This window comes from Elephantulus edwardii, unplaced genomic scaffold, assembly GCF_000299155.1.
Source record: "Elephantulus edwardii isolate Elephantulus edwardi_28Jun2011 unplaced genomic scaffold, EleEdw1.0 scaffold00215, whole genome shotgun sequence".
NCBI classification, from domain to species: Eukaryota; Metazoa; Chordata; class Mammalia; order Macroscelidea; family Macroscelididae; genus Elephantulus; species Elephantulus edwardii.
In genome coordinates this window covers 681,636-699,420 of record NW_006399965.1, presented here as the reverse complement: position 1 = coordinate 699,420, position 17,785 = coordinate 681,636, and the positions used below count along the sequence as shown (strand labels likewise).

General features: G+C 42.8%; 1 protein-coding gene across 2 annotated transcripts in view; it reads right to left on the bottom strand.

Annotated features, from left to right (window-relative positions):
• VEPH1 (ventricular zone expressed PH domain-containing 1) overlaps window positions 1–17,785 on the bottom strand; it is a 432,395-nt gene that overhangs the window by 233,258 nt on the left and 181,352 nt on the right. For both annotated transcript variants that reach the window (XM_006897770.1, XM_006897769.1), the window contains exon 6: window positions 16,680–16,900. In XM_006897770.1, the coding sequence (XP_006897832.1) occupies window positions 16,680–16,900 (221 nt within the window). The remainder of the gene's footprint in view (window positions 1–16,679; window positions 16,901–17,785) is intronic.

The window sequence follows — 17,785 nt, the reverse complement described above, 5'->3', positions numbered from 1 at the left end:
TGTGTCTGCTTTAGGCTGTAGTCTTTCCTATCACTTGCTATGCATCTGAGAACTGGATAATGAATATAGATGACAGAAGAAGAAGTGACACCTTTGAGCTGTGGTGTTGGAGAAAAGCACCGAACATCCCATTGACGGCCAAGAGAACAAACCACTATGCCTCAGAGAGGCTGCAGCTGGAGTGCCTTTTGGAAGCTAGAATAATGAGGCTTGGCCTCCCATTCTTTGGGCATAATGCTAGGAGGGGCAATTCCTTGGAAAAGGACATGATGCTGGGAAGGGTGGAGGGTCGGCGAGGGAGAGAATGACCTTCAACCAGGTGGACTGACATGATGACGGCCACAAAGGGCTCTTGTGTGTCAGGAAGTGTGAGGATGGCACAGGATAGGACAGGGTTGAGATCATTTGTTCACAGGGTCACTCTGAGTCATACTCGAATCAAAGGCACCTAACAACAACAACAGTGGTATAGTCCATCATGTGTTATGCTGCTAACCAGAAGTCTACGTGTCTCCTGCAATTTTAGTCCACCAGTGGCTCCTCAGGAGCATGGACAGCTCCTTTTGGTAAGATTTATAGCTTCAGAAATGGATAGATGCTATGAGTTTAAGTTGGCTCAAAGACAGCAGATGAAGTGATAATAAAACTTTACTCAACTGAATCCTAATACAAGATGAGTAATCCTGAAAAAAACATATGCTCAGTGAAGGAAGTCAATCACAGAGGGACAAATACGTATGTTCTCATCTATATGAAATTCCTAGCATAGGCACATGTGTACAGATCAAAGTTTAGTAGCGGTTACCAAGGGAGGCAGGGAGGAAGAAAGGGTGAGTCATTGCTTAGGAAGCACTGAATTTCCATTTATGCTGATGGGTAATTTGGCAAGGGATCTCGGTGATGATGGCACAACATAACTGCTATAATTGGTGTCACTGACTAGTAAGCGTGAAAAATGTTGACTTGGCTGCAGTGGTTTTATATATTTTTGCAACAACAACAGAAAAAGAGTTACTGAGGCATCCAAGATGCAGGATGAACCACAGGGAAAGAAATCCATTTTCTCTCGTTGCCCTTCTTGGGCATGCCTGGGGGTTTTAGAGGCAGGGAGAGGACAAGTTTTCATTCTAATAGGAAGGTCAGGAAAAGGTGTTTGGAGGGTTTGGGTTTCGAATGAATACAGGGTGACCTTTCACTCTTTCTCCTTTTGTTTTTCTGTCAACTTTGCTGATGAAAGCCAACCGTCTAGCAGGTTTGTGGAGACCGTAAATTGTACTGGAGACTGACCATGTTTCTCCCGATGAATCTCTGGTGGATTTGAACCAGTAGAGACCCTCTGCCTCCAGGTTAACGATTTCACACCCTACGGATGACACTACCAGGGCTCCATGGAAAGTTGAAGAATCAGCTTCAAAATTAAGACCTTTGCCAGAGATAAACAGTCTTTCTGGCTTTCCTGAATACAGCGCAAGTGCTGGTGGAGATTCGAGTCCTGGTGCTTTTACTAGTGTGGGGGCAGACATACGAGTGGGGGCCAGGAAGCTGGACTCACACAGGGGGTTATTTATTTTCCATTTGTCACTTTTAAACCCAGAGGTAATTTTACAGAAATTTTTGCCAGAGTTTTATAATCCCCTAAATATTAACTTGGCCTTAACTCAACACGCCACATTACAAGAGGCTCAGATGATTTCCAGTCTGAACAGTTTCTGGTTTCTGTTGCCAAAGAAAAGTTTTGAAAAGTACCTCAAGGGATGCCCAGGGGGAGGCCTAATTACCTCCCTCGTGTGTGAGCTGGGACTCCCCTCAGAAACAAATAGGCCCACGGGCAGCCTTCTGCTCTCTCGGTGCCAGAAGATGAGACTATACAGCTGGCAGGAGTGCAGAGATTGGCAGCCTCTCTTGTTGGCTCCTTAAATCAAAGAAAAATAATACTAGTTAATGTTTGACGATCTTGGCTTATGATCTCTTGTCCAGAATATGAACCCCTGCAGAGTTGAGCTTGTCAGAGGAGAAACAGGAGAAAATAATGGATCAAATCGGAGTCTGGGTCCTAAATTCTTGGGATGAATGTTCTTCACTCATAGGTCTGTCTTGGAGACTGGACCCAAGCTTCTCCTTGGAGGTAGGATTTTGAAGCTCCATCTCACATACTTTGGGTACGTGGCCAGGAGGGACCAGTCCTTGGAGAAGAACATCATGCTTGGAAGGGTGGAGGGACAGCGCAGGAGAGGAAGACCTCAGGTGAGATGGATTGATACGGTAACAGGGGCAATGGGAGTTGGTGGGTCGGAATCAGTCAGATTAGCTCAGGGCTGCTGTATATTGGGTCTCTATGGGTTGCAGGCGACTTGACGACACATAACAACAACCACCACCAAGATCCTCACTCCTCAGCAATTTCTTGGTCATCATCTGTCACAAGAATGGCAGACAACCCTCCAGATGATCCCCCAGTTCCACAATGTCGTCAGATGTATACAGATTGCAAAGATGATGCTACAGGGATGGCTACATGGGAATGCTAATCAGAAAAGGAAGATGAGTTTTCTAGGTCCTTGGTACTGCATTCCTTTCTGATCTTCTCTGACGGCAAGAGTGGAGACCAGTAGAAGCCCAGTTACATAGTGGATCAGAATGTGGTCATGCCAATGGTAGAACTTTGCTAAAATGAAATGACTCCTTAGTTTCTTTCACCTATGATTTTCTCCCTCAGCAATTTCAAAAAGAGATGGTTTTGAGGATGTAGTTTCAACTGAATATGGCCCTCTAGTTGAAAGACCAATGTTCATGACATCAATCTCTGACTTGCTGCTTCATGATCCTAAGTCTCTTTTCTGTCATGGAAAACGTCGTCAATGATACTGCATCACCCAGTTGCTGTGAGCGTTCTCTAAGATCATGAAGCGGTGTAGCACACATGGAACAGATGTGGAAAGGGGCAGTGGTAAAACTCTGAGTGGCTGCTGTTCAGGGGAGAGATGGGAAGAAAGGAGAAGGCTTGTTTAAGTGATGCTCCATCTGGAATATGAGCTTCTCTTACTCAAAGTCAGTGGGGGCTACGGGATGCCTCCCACCACTGCAGATCAATGGTCAGTGCTGAGAGAAGGGGATGCCATTCGTGGACAGAGGAAGCACAGCATCCTACGGAGGGAGAAAGAGACCATCCTTACTGTGTGAATTTGTAAGAGCTGAGCTATGGAGACCAGAAAACACAAACTAATTGCTGACCCTCTAGTGAATTTCCGAGGCCACAAATCACACACCAGGAGATTTCTCTGTTTTGTCCCAGGGAGCTGCCAGTGTATTTCAACAACTGAGAGGCTCAATGTTTGGGTTAGCAGCTCAGCTCCCAAAAATTACACTGTTAAGTCTGGGCAAAAGAGGGCAAAGAGAAGAATGAAGAATTCAGAACTCGAATGCTGACGGCCTTGCCAGCTGCTGATAAGAGCAAATGGCCTTGCCTGGCTGGCTGAGCAAGCATGTGGCTGGTAAATCAGAATGGAATGTCCCACACCAAAGACTCTGTGTATAAAAATCCTCCCCAGTAAGTCTTCAGTGTGACTTCCCATTCTGCATTTCCAGAATGAGGAACCCACCCAGGAGCGCTCTCTGCATGTGCACACACACACACACACACACACACACACACACACCCTTCAATAAAGCTGCATTAACGTTTCTCTCATTCTCTCTGATTTCTTCCTTAAGTCCGCTAATGTAACATACACTACCAGAGCTTCCTGAGATAGAGAAAGAATTGATTTAAAGAAAAGGAAGGCCTCTGGTCATGCAAATACAAACTTCGAACAAATATAGACCTCTACTGACCGGTGCAGGGAGCTCCAATGACTTAGAGGGAAGGAGCTGTGCGGCCAAAGCAAAAGCAGGCCGTGCAAAGGCACCAGCTGCTCCTCAGGAGGAGTGTCCTTCGGCGGGACTGACTGCCTCTGAAAACCTGCTCGAGATACGTCTTGGAGAAGGTGCAGTCAGTGCCCCTCGGAGGCAAAGGTTGTGAAGCTTCACCCACTTGCATAGTTTGCACATGTAGCCAAGGAAGGCTATTCCATAAAGTGAAAGAGAGGAAAGATTCTCAACCAGATGGATTGACACAGTGACTGCACCAATGGGCTCAAGTGTTTCAAAGATTGTGAGGTTGGCACAGTATAAGACACGGTTCAGATCTGTTGTTCAGAAGGTCAACAGGAGTCATGCACAGCTTGACAGTACCTACCGACCACAACAAGAAGTGGTGGGAATTCAAAGGAAGAGAGGAAGACCCTCATCTTTTGTGGATTTGGCATAGTGAGCTTGAGTCCACTCTAACAACGGATTTGAGCATATCTGAGTCATGAGGACGGAGCATGATACTGTAGTTCAGATCTCTTTTTTCATAGGATTGCTTTGAATTGCCACTGGCTCCATAGCGCCTAACGGGAAGTATCTCTGAGTAACTCTCTGTGTGAACCAGACGCCAGAACAAACTTGATTACATCATTTTTGAGTCCCCTTTTAAAAGTGCTTTGAAGAAGAAATTTTATCTTCCTTTATAAACCAAAATGGAAAACTCTAAAAATGTAACGCAGATGGCAGCTTCAAAACTCAATGAGGACAGTTAACAAATTAGGACAACTAACAAAAAACTAGGAAGCATTTGGGGGACCAGGACAGTAAAGACAAAGTTACCAGACTGAAGGAAGAAGTGCTGTGGTTCTGACTGCAGCCCATCTCACCAGGGCTTGTGGAGGGGCAAGCCCTTCTCTCCCTTCTCCTCACACATTTCCTCCTTCCTCCAAGCTATAGCATCGTTGTTCCTTATGTGGTCTGAAATGGGGAAGCCAAGTCATACGTGCTTGATGAAAGCCTGCTTTCCTTTTTTTGATGCCTTGTGTTTCAGGAGTAGTTGCTGTGTTACAGGAGAGCTGCAAAATTGTGATTGCATTGCTTCCCATTCCAGGCAGGGCTGCCCCCTCACTGCCCTTTTTCCCACACAGGCCCAGGTCAGCCCCAGGGGCCCATCCCCCCAGGACTTGCTTCATTGTCTCCAAAGCTGATAATGATGTCTCCCACCTCCATCTTTTGCTGATAAACAGATTCCTGAAATACCTTTACAGACCTTCACAGCACCGTAAATGCTGCGTAAAGGAAGAATAAAAGGCTGCGTAAATGAAGAACAGATGGGACATAAATCGTGCCACATGTTGGACTTAGCCTCTCTCTCTAGGAAGAGGAAGGAAAAGGACCTGAAGCCATAGCTTTCTTCCCTGTCCACAGAGAGGTAACCACAACCATGGCTACTGCCTCAAACTGCTGCTCCGGTTTTCATTTTATACAAGTGACCACCAAAGATCTTTCCAGATTGAAAAGACAGACTCGTTTCTTATTAAAATTGTGGTTTCATTCTTAAAAGTCACGTTGGTGGGGGTAAATTACATTCAGCTTTGCCCAAGCAGGGGGCAAGGCCGACAGAGTAGCATGTGTTTTTAATTATGGTCCTGAACCTAGTCATGTACCTTCTCTGTCTGAGCCAACAGTTCCTCAAGGAGTCCATTTCTCTTAGTATAAACATGACTTGCCTTGAAAAGCTGGGAGCTCTTATAAGTGCTTTTAAAAGCCTGTGTTCCTTCCGTTGAGCATAAACTCTGAATACAAGTGCTCTCAAGTTTGTGGAGACGAGAAAACACAGGAAGATAAGTTGGATTTTGGAGCAGGACTGTAGGTGCTGGAGCACAGTGTGAACTGTTAGTTCAGAGGAAGGTAAGATTACCAACGGCCGGGGTGATGAGGAGGCACCAGCAGGACGCCTAGCCAAACCAGAGTCTTGAAGAATGGTTGCTGTCATTGGGGAGAGGGCCACAAAGAGGGCATGTTAGGAGGGAATGGTGTCTCAGGTCACCAGTTTTGGAAGAAAAAAGTAAAAGGTACCTTTGACCTTCCTTTAACATTCCTTTGACTTTTCTGTGAAGCACTGTGAACATTATAATTCTCATAGACATTAAATTTTTAAAAAAGTTTTGTTGTTGAGAGTGTAAACAACAAACACATCAGTTGAATTGTTGCTACGTGTGCAATGCTGTGCCATAGGTTACATCCTACAAGTTGCGCAACCGCTGTTATCTTCCTTTTCTGAACTGCTTCTCTCACACTAAGGTAAACTCACTGCTCCCTGAGATTTTCAAATTGCTTTTGTCAGTGTGGTAGATCCTGAAGGAACACAGTGCTCAGAGTAGACAGTAGCTTAAGCTTGATTGTTGGTTGGCTTAATAAAACTTCAGGGAATATCTTTGGTTTAAAGCTGAAAGACTGTCTCAGGACAATCGTTTCAGGGGTTTGCCCAGCATCCATGGATCCAGAAAGTCTGGAATCTGTGAGAATTCGAATTCTGCTCTGCATTCCCCTAAGCCTTTGATCAGGATTTTTCTATAGGATCTTTGATTAGGGTGTTCAGTAGTGGAAGCTGGGCTCCATCCAGGTCTCATTCAAGACTGCTCTTGATTACCAACTTCCCTTTCTGATTGTCTGGAAAGGGCTTTCCTGTTTATCAGATTCCTTTCTGATGTTACTATGAAATCTTTTCAGCATAATCTGGCTTTGTAGCCATAAGAGCATTAGTAGGTATGCACAGTAGAATTTGAGATATATACGTTCAGACTGAAGGAAGAAATGAAGGAATTAACTAGTATGTGGACAATCACACTATTCTGCTTTCAAGAACTGCCATAAATCTAGAGGTTGGGTAGATAGTTTCACTTTATTTCATGCCTGTTTGCAAAGTTTACTCCATTATGCTTCAATATGAAGCCTCTTTAGCCCTACATGAGGGAGCTCTAGTAATGTAGTTGGTAGAGCTGGCCTGCGAATACAAGTAGATGCAATGCTCCAATCACTCCTCTAGAGAAAGCAGTCCATCTCTTCCATGCAAGTTACAGTCTCAAGAACCCAATGGAGGGTCAGCTATGAGTCCATTATACCTTGACTGCAATGAGTTTGAGTTTTTAATAACTCTGTTCCTTGGAGGCAAGGATTCTGAAGTTTCCTCTGACAGACTTTGGGCATGTTGCAAGGACAAACCAGGCCTTGGAGACGGACATCACACTTGGGAAGGTGGACGGACAGCGCAAGAGAGGAAGACTCTCAATGAGATGGATTGATTCAGTGACTGGGATAACAGGGGTAGGTGTGTCAGAGACAATGAGTTTGGCTCAGGACAAAGCAGGGTTCACACATAGCCAGCAACTCGCTGGCACATAAGAACAACAATAGCAATATGTAGAAATCTTCAGTGCTACAACTCAAGGCTTGAATGTCTTCTTTAGTTTTTTTCAGCTTGAGTATTGCTAAGCTGGTTCTTACCAGTTTTCTAACTCCATGTCTTTGCACATTTCTGCACTGCTTTCTTTGTCTTCTTGATCTGTCCTTTGAAATCTTATGTTCAGCTCCTTTACTTTATCATTTCCTCCTTTCATTTTGGTATGTTAGCATTAAGGAGCAAGTTTCAGAGTCTCTTCTGACATCCATATTTGTCTTTTCTTTCTTTTTAATGACCTATTTTCTTTCTTCATGGATGATGTCCTTAATGTCATCCCACAAGAGGTCAGGTCTTCTGTCGTTCGTAGGATAAACTCAAATTCATAATTTGGTTGTTGTGGATTTGTTTTGATTTTCTTTAGTTTCAATTTGAACTTGCATATGAGTGTTCCACAGCCAGCCTTTGGCCTTCTTTTGATTCTTGATAATTAGTTCCTCTACCTTTTTTTTTCACAGATCTACTCAATCTGATTTCTGTGTATTCTATCAGGTGAAGTCCATGAGTACAGTTACCACTTGTTTTCTTAAAAATGTATCTATAAGGAATGAACTATTTACTGCACAAAATTGTGTAATCCATACCTATTCAATCTGTATACTGAGCAAATAATTCAAGAAGTTGGTTTGTGTGAAGAAGAGTGTGGCATTAGGACCAGAGGAAGACTCAGAAATAATCTGCCTTATGCAGATGGCACAACCTTGTCTAAGGAAGTGTCGAAAACTTCGTGAAGATCAAAGCCTATAGGCTTCAAAATGGAGTATATCATAGTATCAAGAAAATAAAAAATTTTACAACTGTACAATCAGGCAACATTATGATAGATGGAGAGATGACTGAAGTCACCAATAATTTAGTTTTACTTGAATATACAGTCAATACTCATGGAAGCAGCAGTTAAGAAATCAAGACATGTTATACTGAAAATGTGTTGTCAAGGTCCTCTTTGAAGTGCTAAAGAGCAAGGGTGTTAGCTTAAGTCATGGCATTTTCAATTGCTTTGTATGCATCTGAACGTTAGACAGTGAGTACAAATGGAGAAGAATCATTGGTGAAAAGTAGTGAACAGTCTTTGAACTGGCAAAAGAACAAACATCTGTTTTGGAGGAAGGACAAACCAGGATGTTCCTTAGAGAAAAGGATGATGAAGCTTCATCTCATATGGTATGGACATGTTTCAGGAGATGCAGATGTCCATCTAACATTGGCTACAATATCCCTAGTACCACGACCAGTGCAATATTTAGAGTCTCTTCTGACATCCATTTCAATTTTTTCTTTCTCCTCTGTTTTTGTAATGACCTTTTGCTTTCTTCATGGATGATATCCACAACTTAGCTGGTCTTCGATCATTGGTGTTCAGCACCTCAAACCTACTCTTAAGATGATCATGAATTTCAAATGGAATTGACTCATGATCATATCTTGGTTCCTGTGGACTCATTTTAGTATTCTTCAGCCTCAGTTTGATATGAATAATTGATGATCTGACCCACAGTCTGCCCCTGGTCTAGTTTTGAGTTCCAGTATTGAGCCTACCCAGCAATTTCTTCCACAAATGTAATCAATCTGATAAAATGGCTACTTTTGCTGCTACTAATATGAGAAGAAAAGTTAAGCAGCTTTCAGCTTGAGAAAAGGGGCAAGGCCTCAGGCCATATACATAGAAATGAGCTAAGTTGAGTGGAGAATGAGCTGCTAATTCTTTGAAAAGTGTATGTTTTAAGGTTTTTGTTAATTTAGCTTTATGAATATTGCTGTTTCTGGAGGTTTACCCCCCATATAGTAAAGTTATGTTGTTGTTGTTATGTGCCGTCGAGTCGCTTGCGACTCATAGCGACCCTTTGTACAACAGCCCTAAACACTCCCATCCCAATTATCCCAGTCACTGAATCAATCCACCTCATAGAGGGCCTTCCTCTCCTGCGCTGTCCCTCCACCCTCCCAAGCATGATGTCCTTCTCCAAGGACCGGTCTCTCCTCACAACATGTCCAAAGTATGTTAGACGGAGCCTCAGAATCCTTGCCTCCAAGGAGCCACCCGGTTTAACCCTTTCCAGGACAAATCTGTTTGTTTTCCCAGCAGTCCATGGTATTCTCAATACTCTTCTCCAGCACCACAGCTCAAAGGCATCAATTCTCCTTCTATCCTCCTTGGTCATTGTCCAACTCTCTGATGCATAACAAGAGATTGCGAAGACCATGGCCTGTATCAGACACACCTTAGTCTCCAGAGAGACACCACTGCTCTTCAGTACTTTGGAGAGGTCCCTAACAGCAGACTTTCCCATGGCAATGCGCCTTTTAATTTCCTGGCTGCTGGTGCCAAGAGTGTTGACTGTGGAGCCAAGCAAACTAAAGCTGTGTACAATCTCAATCTCTTCACCATCCATCCTGATGCTGCCAATTAATTGGTCCAGTGGTGAGAATCTTTGTCTTCTTGACATTGAGCCTCAATCCAGTTAAGATATATAGATAATTAAGATTTGTGTTGATTAAACGTTAGGATATATGGTATAAAAGATTACTAGATATTATAAACCTTACAATGCTGATTAGATAAACTAAAAGGGAAAGATTTGCCTTGGAGAAGTGATTGTTGAAAGCAGTAGTACTAGAAGGCATGGGCCTTATCTTAACCTGGGGGAGGATTAAGGGCCATTCAATACTCTTAGGAGAATTGCATTTCAGTGTATTTATAGACGCTCCTTGAGATTTTCCTTGAAGAGACATACATTTGAAAAAGAGAGAGCAATAAAAAGACAATTTGAACATTTAAAACTAGAACAAGCAGTCTGGCTTCTGAGGCAGGGTAGGTAAGGTACTGGTACCCATCAGAGCATTTCTAGGACTTAAAAGGAAAGGGAACTTTAATTTCAAGTGAATATGCTCATTGTGGTGATGACCTGGATCCACTGTAATGTAGCAACGAAGAGACAGGCTTAGCTTGGATACGTTCCATCAGTATGTAAGATGTATGGATAATTGCACAAGGGTTGCTGGCTTTGAGAAACAGTGAGGACATGTGGACTCCTGAGTTGGCAGCTGATGCCCATTTGGACCTAACCACTGATGGATGGAGATGAGTTGATCAGAACTCAAGTAGATGAAGATAAGATGTTGCATGCTGTGATCTAGTGTTGATGGTTGCAGCCTGACCGCATGTTCTTGACTAGACTTTGCATACGGATGCAGATGCTAAATGTTCTAACTGGAACAGAAGACTCTTCAGAGAAAGGAACATGCTTGTTTCTTCAGAGTACAGGTGTGACAGGGATGGAAAAATCAGAAATTGGCTATCTCAAATGGGGGTGATTACAACCTGAGACTTGGAAGTTGCTGGCTCTATGCTTTCATGAATATAGTTATTGTATATTATAAAGAAAAGTTAATTCTTAAAATACCAAATTCAATAGCTAGAAATGCCCGTGGTAGTCTGTGGAGTTAAGAGTTTATCAAAGGCTTTCTTAGCCATTGCCTGCCTTTGCCATGAGGATAGGCAGGAATATGCAAATGGGGAATGTTAACCTGTCCGTAGGAGGATGGTCTATTCTCACCAATTCACAAGGAGATTGTCTAATCTCACCAATACACAAGGGTTAAAGGTTTAAGAACTAGTCTTACCATTAAATTGAGCAGATTCAGCAATGGACAGAGTATCTTCCCCACTAGGGAAAGAGGAAGCAAGGGGAACTACAGGAGCAGACGCCATAGCAGCCACAGCTGAGAATCAGAGAGCTGACACAGGACCTTGGGACTGCTGCTCCCCTGGAACCAGAGCTAAGAGCCTTTTCCCTAGTGTGTTGGACAACTTGGGGGAGGGGGAGAGTGGATAATTTTATAGGATAAAGAACTCTGTTACACTAGCCTAAGCCATGAGCCTCAAGCCTCAAGGCTAAGATGCCTGTGAGTAGATTTTGGAGGCTGTTCTGACTGTACTTTGCTACTAATTTGGATGATGATGATGATTTTATTTTCCCCAATATGATTCTGTGTGGTAACACATTGGTATCACTGTGTGCTATCACACTGGATTTAAGACCCAGGAAAGCAGTAAGATTGGTGTTGAGATGAGTAGAATGTGGTGTGAGAGTGTGGGGAACGTGTCTGACCTCATGGGAATTGCTTTTGTGTTGTTGATGCTGTTATGAAGGACAGTCCCCCACTGTGAAGTTGGTAAAGGTCAACTATGGCCATTTCCACATGGCTCTTTCTCTTTTTACAGTAATGATCCCTTCCTTTATGCTAACACCCTCTGTATCTCAGTTCCCAATTGTTGCCATATTCTTTTCTTGTCTCCAATATTAATTTCAAAGCCTAAAATTAAAAAGCCTTTATTTGGCTGGTGCAGTATCTAACCTCCACTGCTTTATTAGATAGAAACATTCTTCCAAAAATGGAGGAGCAGATGAAATGCAGTGTTCTTACCTGGGGCATCACAGAAAGCTCTCTCGGTTTATTCAAAGTCAGCTGGCACTAGGAAGGATCCTGTCTGTGTCAGTTTTTCATTCTCTCTAGGATGCTAATTGTTTTCCTTTCGATAATCTTGTAGATTTGGCCTGAAGACTCAAGTCTGGCCTACTGGGCTATGTGTCAGATTTGTCAATTAGATGACATCTGTTTTGAATTTTATCATCTTTCATTTATTTCAAGCTCTCCTAACACATCCATTTCCCCTGTGATTATAAGGACCAGACTTTGCTTTATGCTTTAGACAAAAGTGCAAAACTTTCTGCTTGAGGGACCTTGGGAGGAGCAGGCATAGATTAAAATCTCTATAGCTCATAGTAACAATGAAGGCTATTCAGGGAAGAAAATGTTGGGAGAAGAGCCATAGCAACCACCCCAGAGAGGATGAGCAGTTAGTACACAAGGCTAGCTGTCTCCATCAGTGATGTGAGGTTCTCACTGAATAATTATAACCCATTAGAAGAAGATTGACAGTGAGGGTTGAGCTGGAGAAGCAGTTTGAATTGAGAAGCGTTGACGTAGTAATGGCAGTGGTGGTGGCATGCCAAGAGAGTGGTGGCCTTTCTGTTTTCACCTATTTAATTTCTCTCTCTTCAGAAAAACATAAAAAAATAGAGGAAACACTTAAATGCTTTTTCATACATGCAGATTCATTTTGATAATGAGACTTTGTTGCTCACCTACCTACATATCTCATAAAGATTTCTTTTTTTGTCGGAATAATTTATATCTAATTAGATTGAGTCTAGTTACTAAAGATCAGAATTTGTTAAAATATGTCATTTCTCCATAACTTTCCCACCTGCCACCTTAAAAAACCTTCCACATATGTAACTTCATGGATGTCAGTTGATTTCTTGAAGCTTCGCATTTGCAGAAGAACTGGTGAGAGGATGGACCACTGACCACAACATGAGCCTAAACTTTCACTTCCGAGCATAGACTGAGAGAAAAGAGAAAGCAGGTGGCACAGATTACAGTACAGCCACTCCTGCCCTCGGACACAAGCTGCAGAGGCTCCTAACCAAAGACCTAAAGCTAACCCATCATGAGATGCAGCCCACAGTGGTTTTGTGCTTGCATGTAAAGTAGAGGTCTCCTTGATTTCTTTCAGGGTGCCATGTTTGGGCTACTGCTGCACAGGTCAGGGACCTGTGGACATGCTATTTTTTAGTGATATCTGTGTATATCAGTGACTCTACTCCAAGTACCACCTTATCACCCATAAGACACTGGGAGATATTTTTGATTGTCACAATTATGGAGGAGTGGTAGTACTAATGGCGTCTACTGGGGAGAGAGCAGAGATGCTGCGAAGTAGCCTGGACCACACAAAAGAGCTTCCACCACCAAGAGTTGTCTACCCTATCATATTGCTATGGTTGAGGAACTCTGGTTCCTCTTTAGGAATGTCTACATAGAATGAGGCCTCCTTCAAACAATAAAGAAATAATAGACAAACAAATAATGAGCCTCTGTTTCTTCACCTGTCAAACAGGAATATCTGTCCTTCCTACCTCTTAAGGCTGATATGAAGATATATGTCTTAGTACTTTGTAATTTCTAAAGGTCATAAGACTTTTTAAGTCTCTCTCAATTCAAATAATAGCAAAATAAATAACGTCTTTCTCCCAATCTTGCATTATTTTTGTTACTTTGCCCCCGCCCCAAACTTCTTGGAAGAGTCAGTTTCATACCAATGCCAGATAACGTACTCACCACAGTCACAATCATTCCCTCAGAGCCCAAACCACTGGGCACTTTTCTGTTCTTTCTTCATTCTAGATCTCTGCAACACCTGACTTCTTTCTACATAGGTTGGCCCATTGGCACTTGCTTTAATGCTGTGTTGTTGTGTACCATCGAGTCAGAACTGACCCTCCAGCAGGTTTTCAGAGGCATTTTAGTTGCCCAGGAGGAGATTGCTGATTCTTCGCCTGTGGAGCAGTTGGTGGATTCAAACCCCGTGCCTTTGGGACTGCAAGGCAGTTTCTTACCACCAGGCCACCACAGCTCCCTTTGGCTTTAATATCCTCCATCAATTCTCTTTTTCCTTCCTGACCATTTTCCACAATCTCCTTCACTAGGATCTCTTTGTTAACATCTTCTGGAGTCCTCTCTTTGGGTCAATTATCTTCTCTTTCTATGCATTTATTTCATCTTCCTTCCCTTCAAAGCTTGCACATCTACATTGTGAGACCAAATCGCCCATCTAAGTTTCACATTTCCAATAGCCTATTGAACATTTGTTCGTGGGCTCTGCAAATAAAATTCAAATGTGGCAATAAACCCACTCAAATTGCTAATCCTCAAAAACTTCTCTTTTACCTCCTTCACTAGTATGATATCCATCCATCAACTACCTCTTCTTAACTTCCTTCACCATTATGACAGCACCACTCAGCTGTGTCCTTGAGTCAGAATCCTGAGAACCATTCCTGATTATTTCCTGTATCTTGGCTGTCTTCACCCATTCATTGTATGTCATAGTCATTCTTTCCTGTTGAATCTGTCCTCTTCTTCTTCCTCCTCTCAGCTTTGTTCTCATGGTCCTCAATGGAAGAGTATCCCAACCTCCTGTCCATCTTTTCCCTGTGGGCAGAGAGTGCTTCCTGAAATGGATCTGATCTGTCCCCTGCTTTGCATAAAAGCCCAAAACAGCAACTAATTGAATAGTGCATGAAATTCAAACTTCTTATAGCAATGTTATTTACTGAATTGTGTCTCTGCCAGACTATGGGTGGTAATCCTAACCCCTACATCTGTGGCTGTTACTCCATTTGGGAATAGTGTTTATTTGTTATGATAATGAGGCTTAAACAGCAAGCACTGAGTGCATCTTAAACCTAGTAATGAGCATTAAAAGTATTATGCACATAGTAAAGCAAGCAAAAATCAAAGTAGAGATGCCACATGGGATTCACCAAGGAACACTACAAAAGTTGTTGTTGTTAAGTGCCAATGTGGTAGACAACTCATAGTGACCCTAGAAGTTGAGAAAAGAAATTTTTTTCCCCTCCTGGAGCAGAGAAGGAGTTCTTTCCTAAAGCCATTGCCTTGAACTTAAACTCCTAGCATCCTACATGTAAGAAAGAAATTTATTAAAGCCATTCACTTGTATTTCCATTACAGCAGCACAGAGAAATGAAAACAGAAACTACGTAAGACTCTGTTCTCTACTATTTCATTGTTGTTGTTGTTGTCACGTGCCACCGAATCACATGTGCCTCATAAAGATCCTTTGCACAATAGCTCTGAACCCTGACCTAGCCTGAGCCAATCTCACCGTCTCCAACACACCTGCCCCCATAACTCCAGTTACTGCATTGGCCCATCTCATCCTGGGTCTTCCTCTCCTGCTCTGCCCCTCCACCTTCCAAGCATGATGTCCTTCTCCAGGCACAGACCCCTCCTGGCCATGTGCCCAAAGTATATCAGATGGAACTTCAAAGTCCTTGCCTCCAAGGTGCAACCTGGTTTTACCTTCTCCAGGACAGACCTATATGTTCTCTTGGTATGCTCAATTCCCTTCCTCAGCACAACTCAAAGGCATCAATTCTTCTATCATCCTTAGCCATTGTCCAGCTCTCTGGGGCATAGCAAGTAATTGCAAAGATCATGGCCTGGATCAGGAGCATCTTTTCTCTAGACGTTAATGATGCTCTTCAGCACTCTGGAGAGGTCCCTGAGAGTAGATTTATGCCATTTGTCTTTTGACTTGCTGATTGTTGGTGCTAAGAGTGTTGGTCATAGAACCAAACAAGCTGAAATTGTTAACTATTTCACTAGTTAATCTTAATATTACTTTCTTTGTAACATACATCCTAATTGTACAAAATTATTTCTGTCCCCCAAATGTGCCATCCTTTTACAAAGATAGCCTGGGGCAATCTGGTTCTCTTTCACAATTTGTTATTCAAAGTACCATTTCCTACATGAAGGTTTCCCCAAACCCATCTTCCCCCCGACTTCTCCCGTTTTCAAACAGAAACAACCAACCTCAGTTCTCTCCTACAAACTCCTAGATTACCCCTTGATTAGCCTCCCAACCCATTGTTCTCTAATAGTGCATTTAAATGTTTGTCCCTTATACCAGACAGTAGGCTTCTGCAGGATGGACCCTGGAGGACATTATGCTGAATGAAAGATCTCAGTCACAAAAGGACAAGTATTGCATAGGGCTACTGTTGTAAAACGGGACTGACATCAGAGTGGAGGGAAAACCAAAACGGAGGGGAGGAATGACGTATATTGCATTGAAACAGATGAGGGAAAATAACTGTTTAAAAGGGATGTGTGAATGGGTATTCTTGTCATTACAGAAGTCCAGAGTGAAGGCTGCATAGTGGAGTGGACTTCAGGAGAGGGATTACGTTACAATGAAAGAGTTTTTCTTTTGCTTTTCAAGAAGAAGGGTGAATTGGGGGTGGGGGGAAAGGAGAAAAGCCCAACATGAATGACTGGAAACCATAAGTCTCTGTAAACTTTCATTAACAGTAATTGAAAAAGTAATTTTACAGTTAAAAAAAGTCCTAAAAAAAAAAAAAGAGTTCTTGGTACATCATAGACAATCATGAAATGCTTATTGAATGAATGAATGAATGAATGAATGAATGAATGAATAAGTGAGGGATCTAAAACATGATTTGTAAAAAAAAAATGATTTGTGCTATATTTTGCTCCTTGAAAATTTTTTGTTCATTTTTATTGTCATTCTTACGTTCTGGTTTCCACAGAGGAGAAAAAGCTCCGGCTAGCGCCATAACTTACTCAGGAGCCTCAGTGTGAGGTGGTGGGCTGGCTTTCTTTGGGAAGTTTCGCACTTGCACAGGAAGCGCAGAGTCTGTACTCTGCTTCTGTGCGTTCACAACAGACCCTCCGGCCCCCAGAGACGCCTGCTCACCTGCCGCGTCCAGCCTGGGAGTTTTCCAGTTGGCGGGTGAGAAGTCGGGCGATGGTGAGGAAGCTGTTGCTCATGCGGAAGATGTCTCTGCTCTGAGGACCCAGGATGGAGGAGAAGGTGTCGGTGATGCTCTTGATCTCCAGCAGGAGAATGTGGTGAAACGAATGCTCCATATTGACCAGCTGGCTCACTAGGTAAGTCAGGCAGCTCCTGGCGATCTCCTGCCAAGAATAGTGAGGAAAAGAACTTCTACAGTTTAAAAGGAAAACAGTCCCATACTAAGCTTAAGATGATCCTATAAAAAGCTTGCTTATAGCACTAGCTGAAGTTAAGTACTAAGCTCCATTCATGTTTGCTCTGACGTTGCTACTTTTGTTGTTATTATGTGCCATCGAGTTGTTTTCCACTCATAGCAACCTTACGTACAACAGCCCTGAAACCTGCTCTATCCTGTGCCAACCTTGAATGTCTCTGACACACCTACCTTCATTACTCCAGACACTGACTCCATCTCATTGAGGGTCTTCCTCTCTTGAATTGACCCTTCACCCTTCCAAGCATGAAGCCCCTCTCCAAGGACTGGTCACACCTTGTAACATGCTCAGAGTATGTCAGATGATGCTTCAGAATCTTTGCCTCCAAGGAGCAGCCTGGCTTCACTCTCTCTAGGATGAACCTGTTTGTTCTCCTGTCAGTCCATGGTATATTTAATACTCTTTCCCAGCATCAAAGCTCACAGGCATCTATTCTCTTTCTATGATCCCTAGTCATTGTCCACCTTTCTGACGCATAGCAAGTGATTGTGAAGACTAAGGCCTGGATTAGGCACAACTTAGTCTCCAGCCTGACATCATTGCTCTTCAGTACTTGTAAAGTTTCCCAGTGCAATTTGTCTTTTGATTTCTTGGCTGCTGGTACTAAGCGTGTTAATTGTCAAGCCATGCAAACTAAAACTGTTACCTTCTTCTAGATTAAAAAAAAATCTCATTGTTCTTAATGGAGAGAGGTTAAAGGCATTCCCTTTAAGAACAGGAACTAGGCAAGGATGCCCACTATCACCTCTCTTATTCAATATTGTTCTGGAAGCCTTAGCAATAGCAATAAGA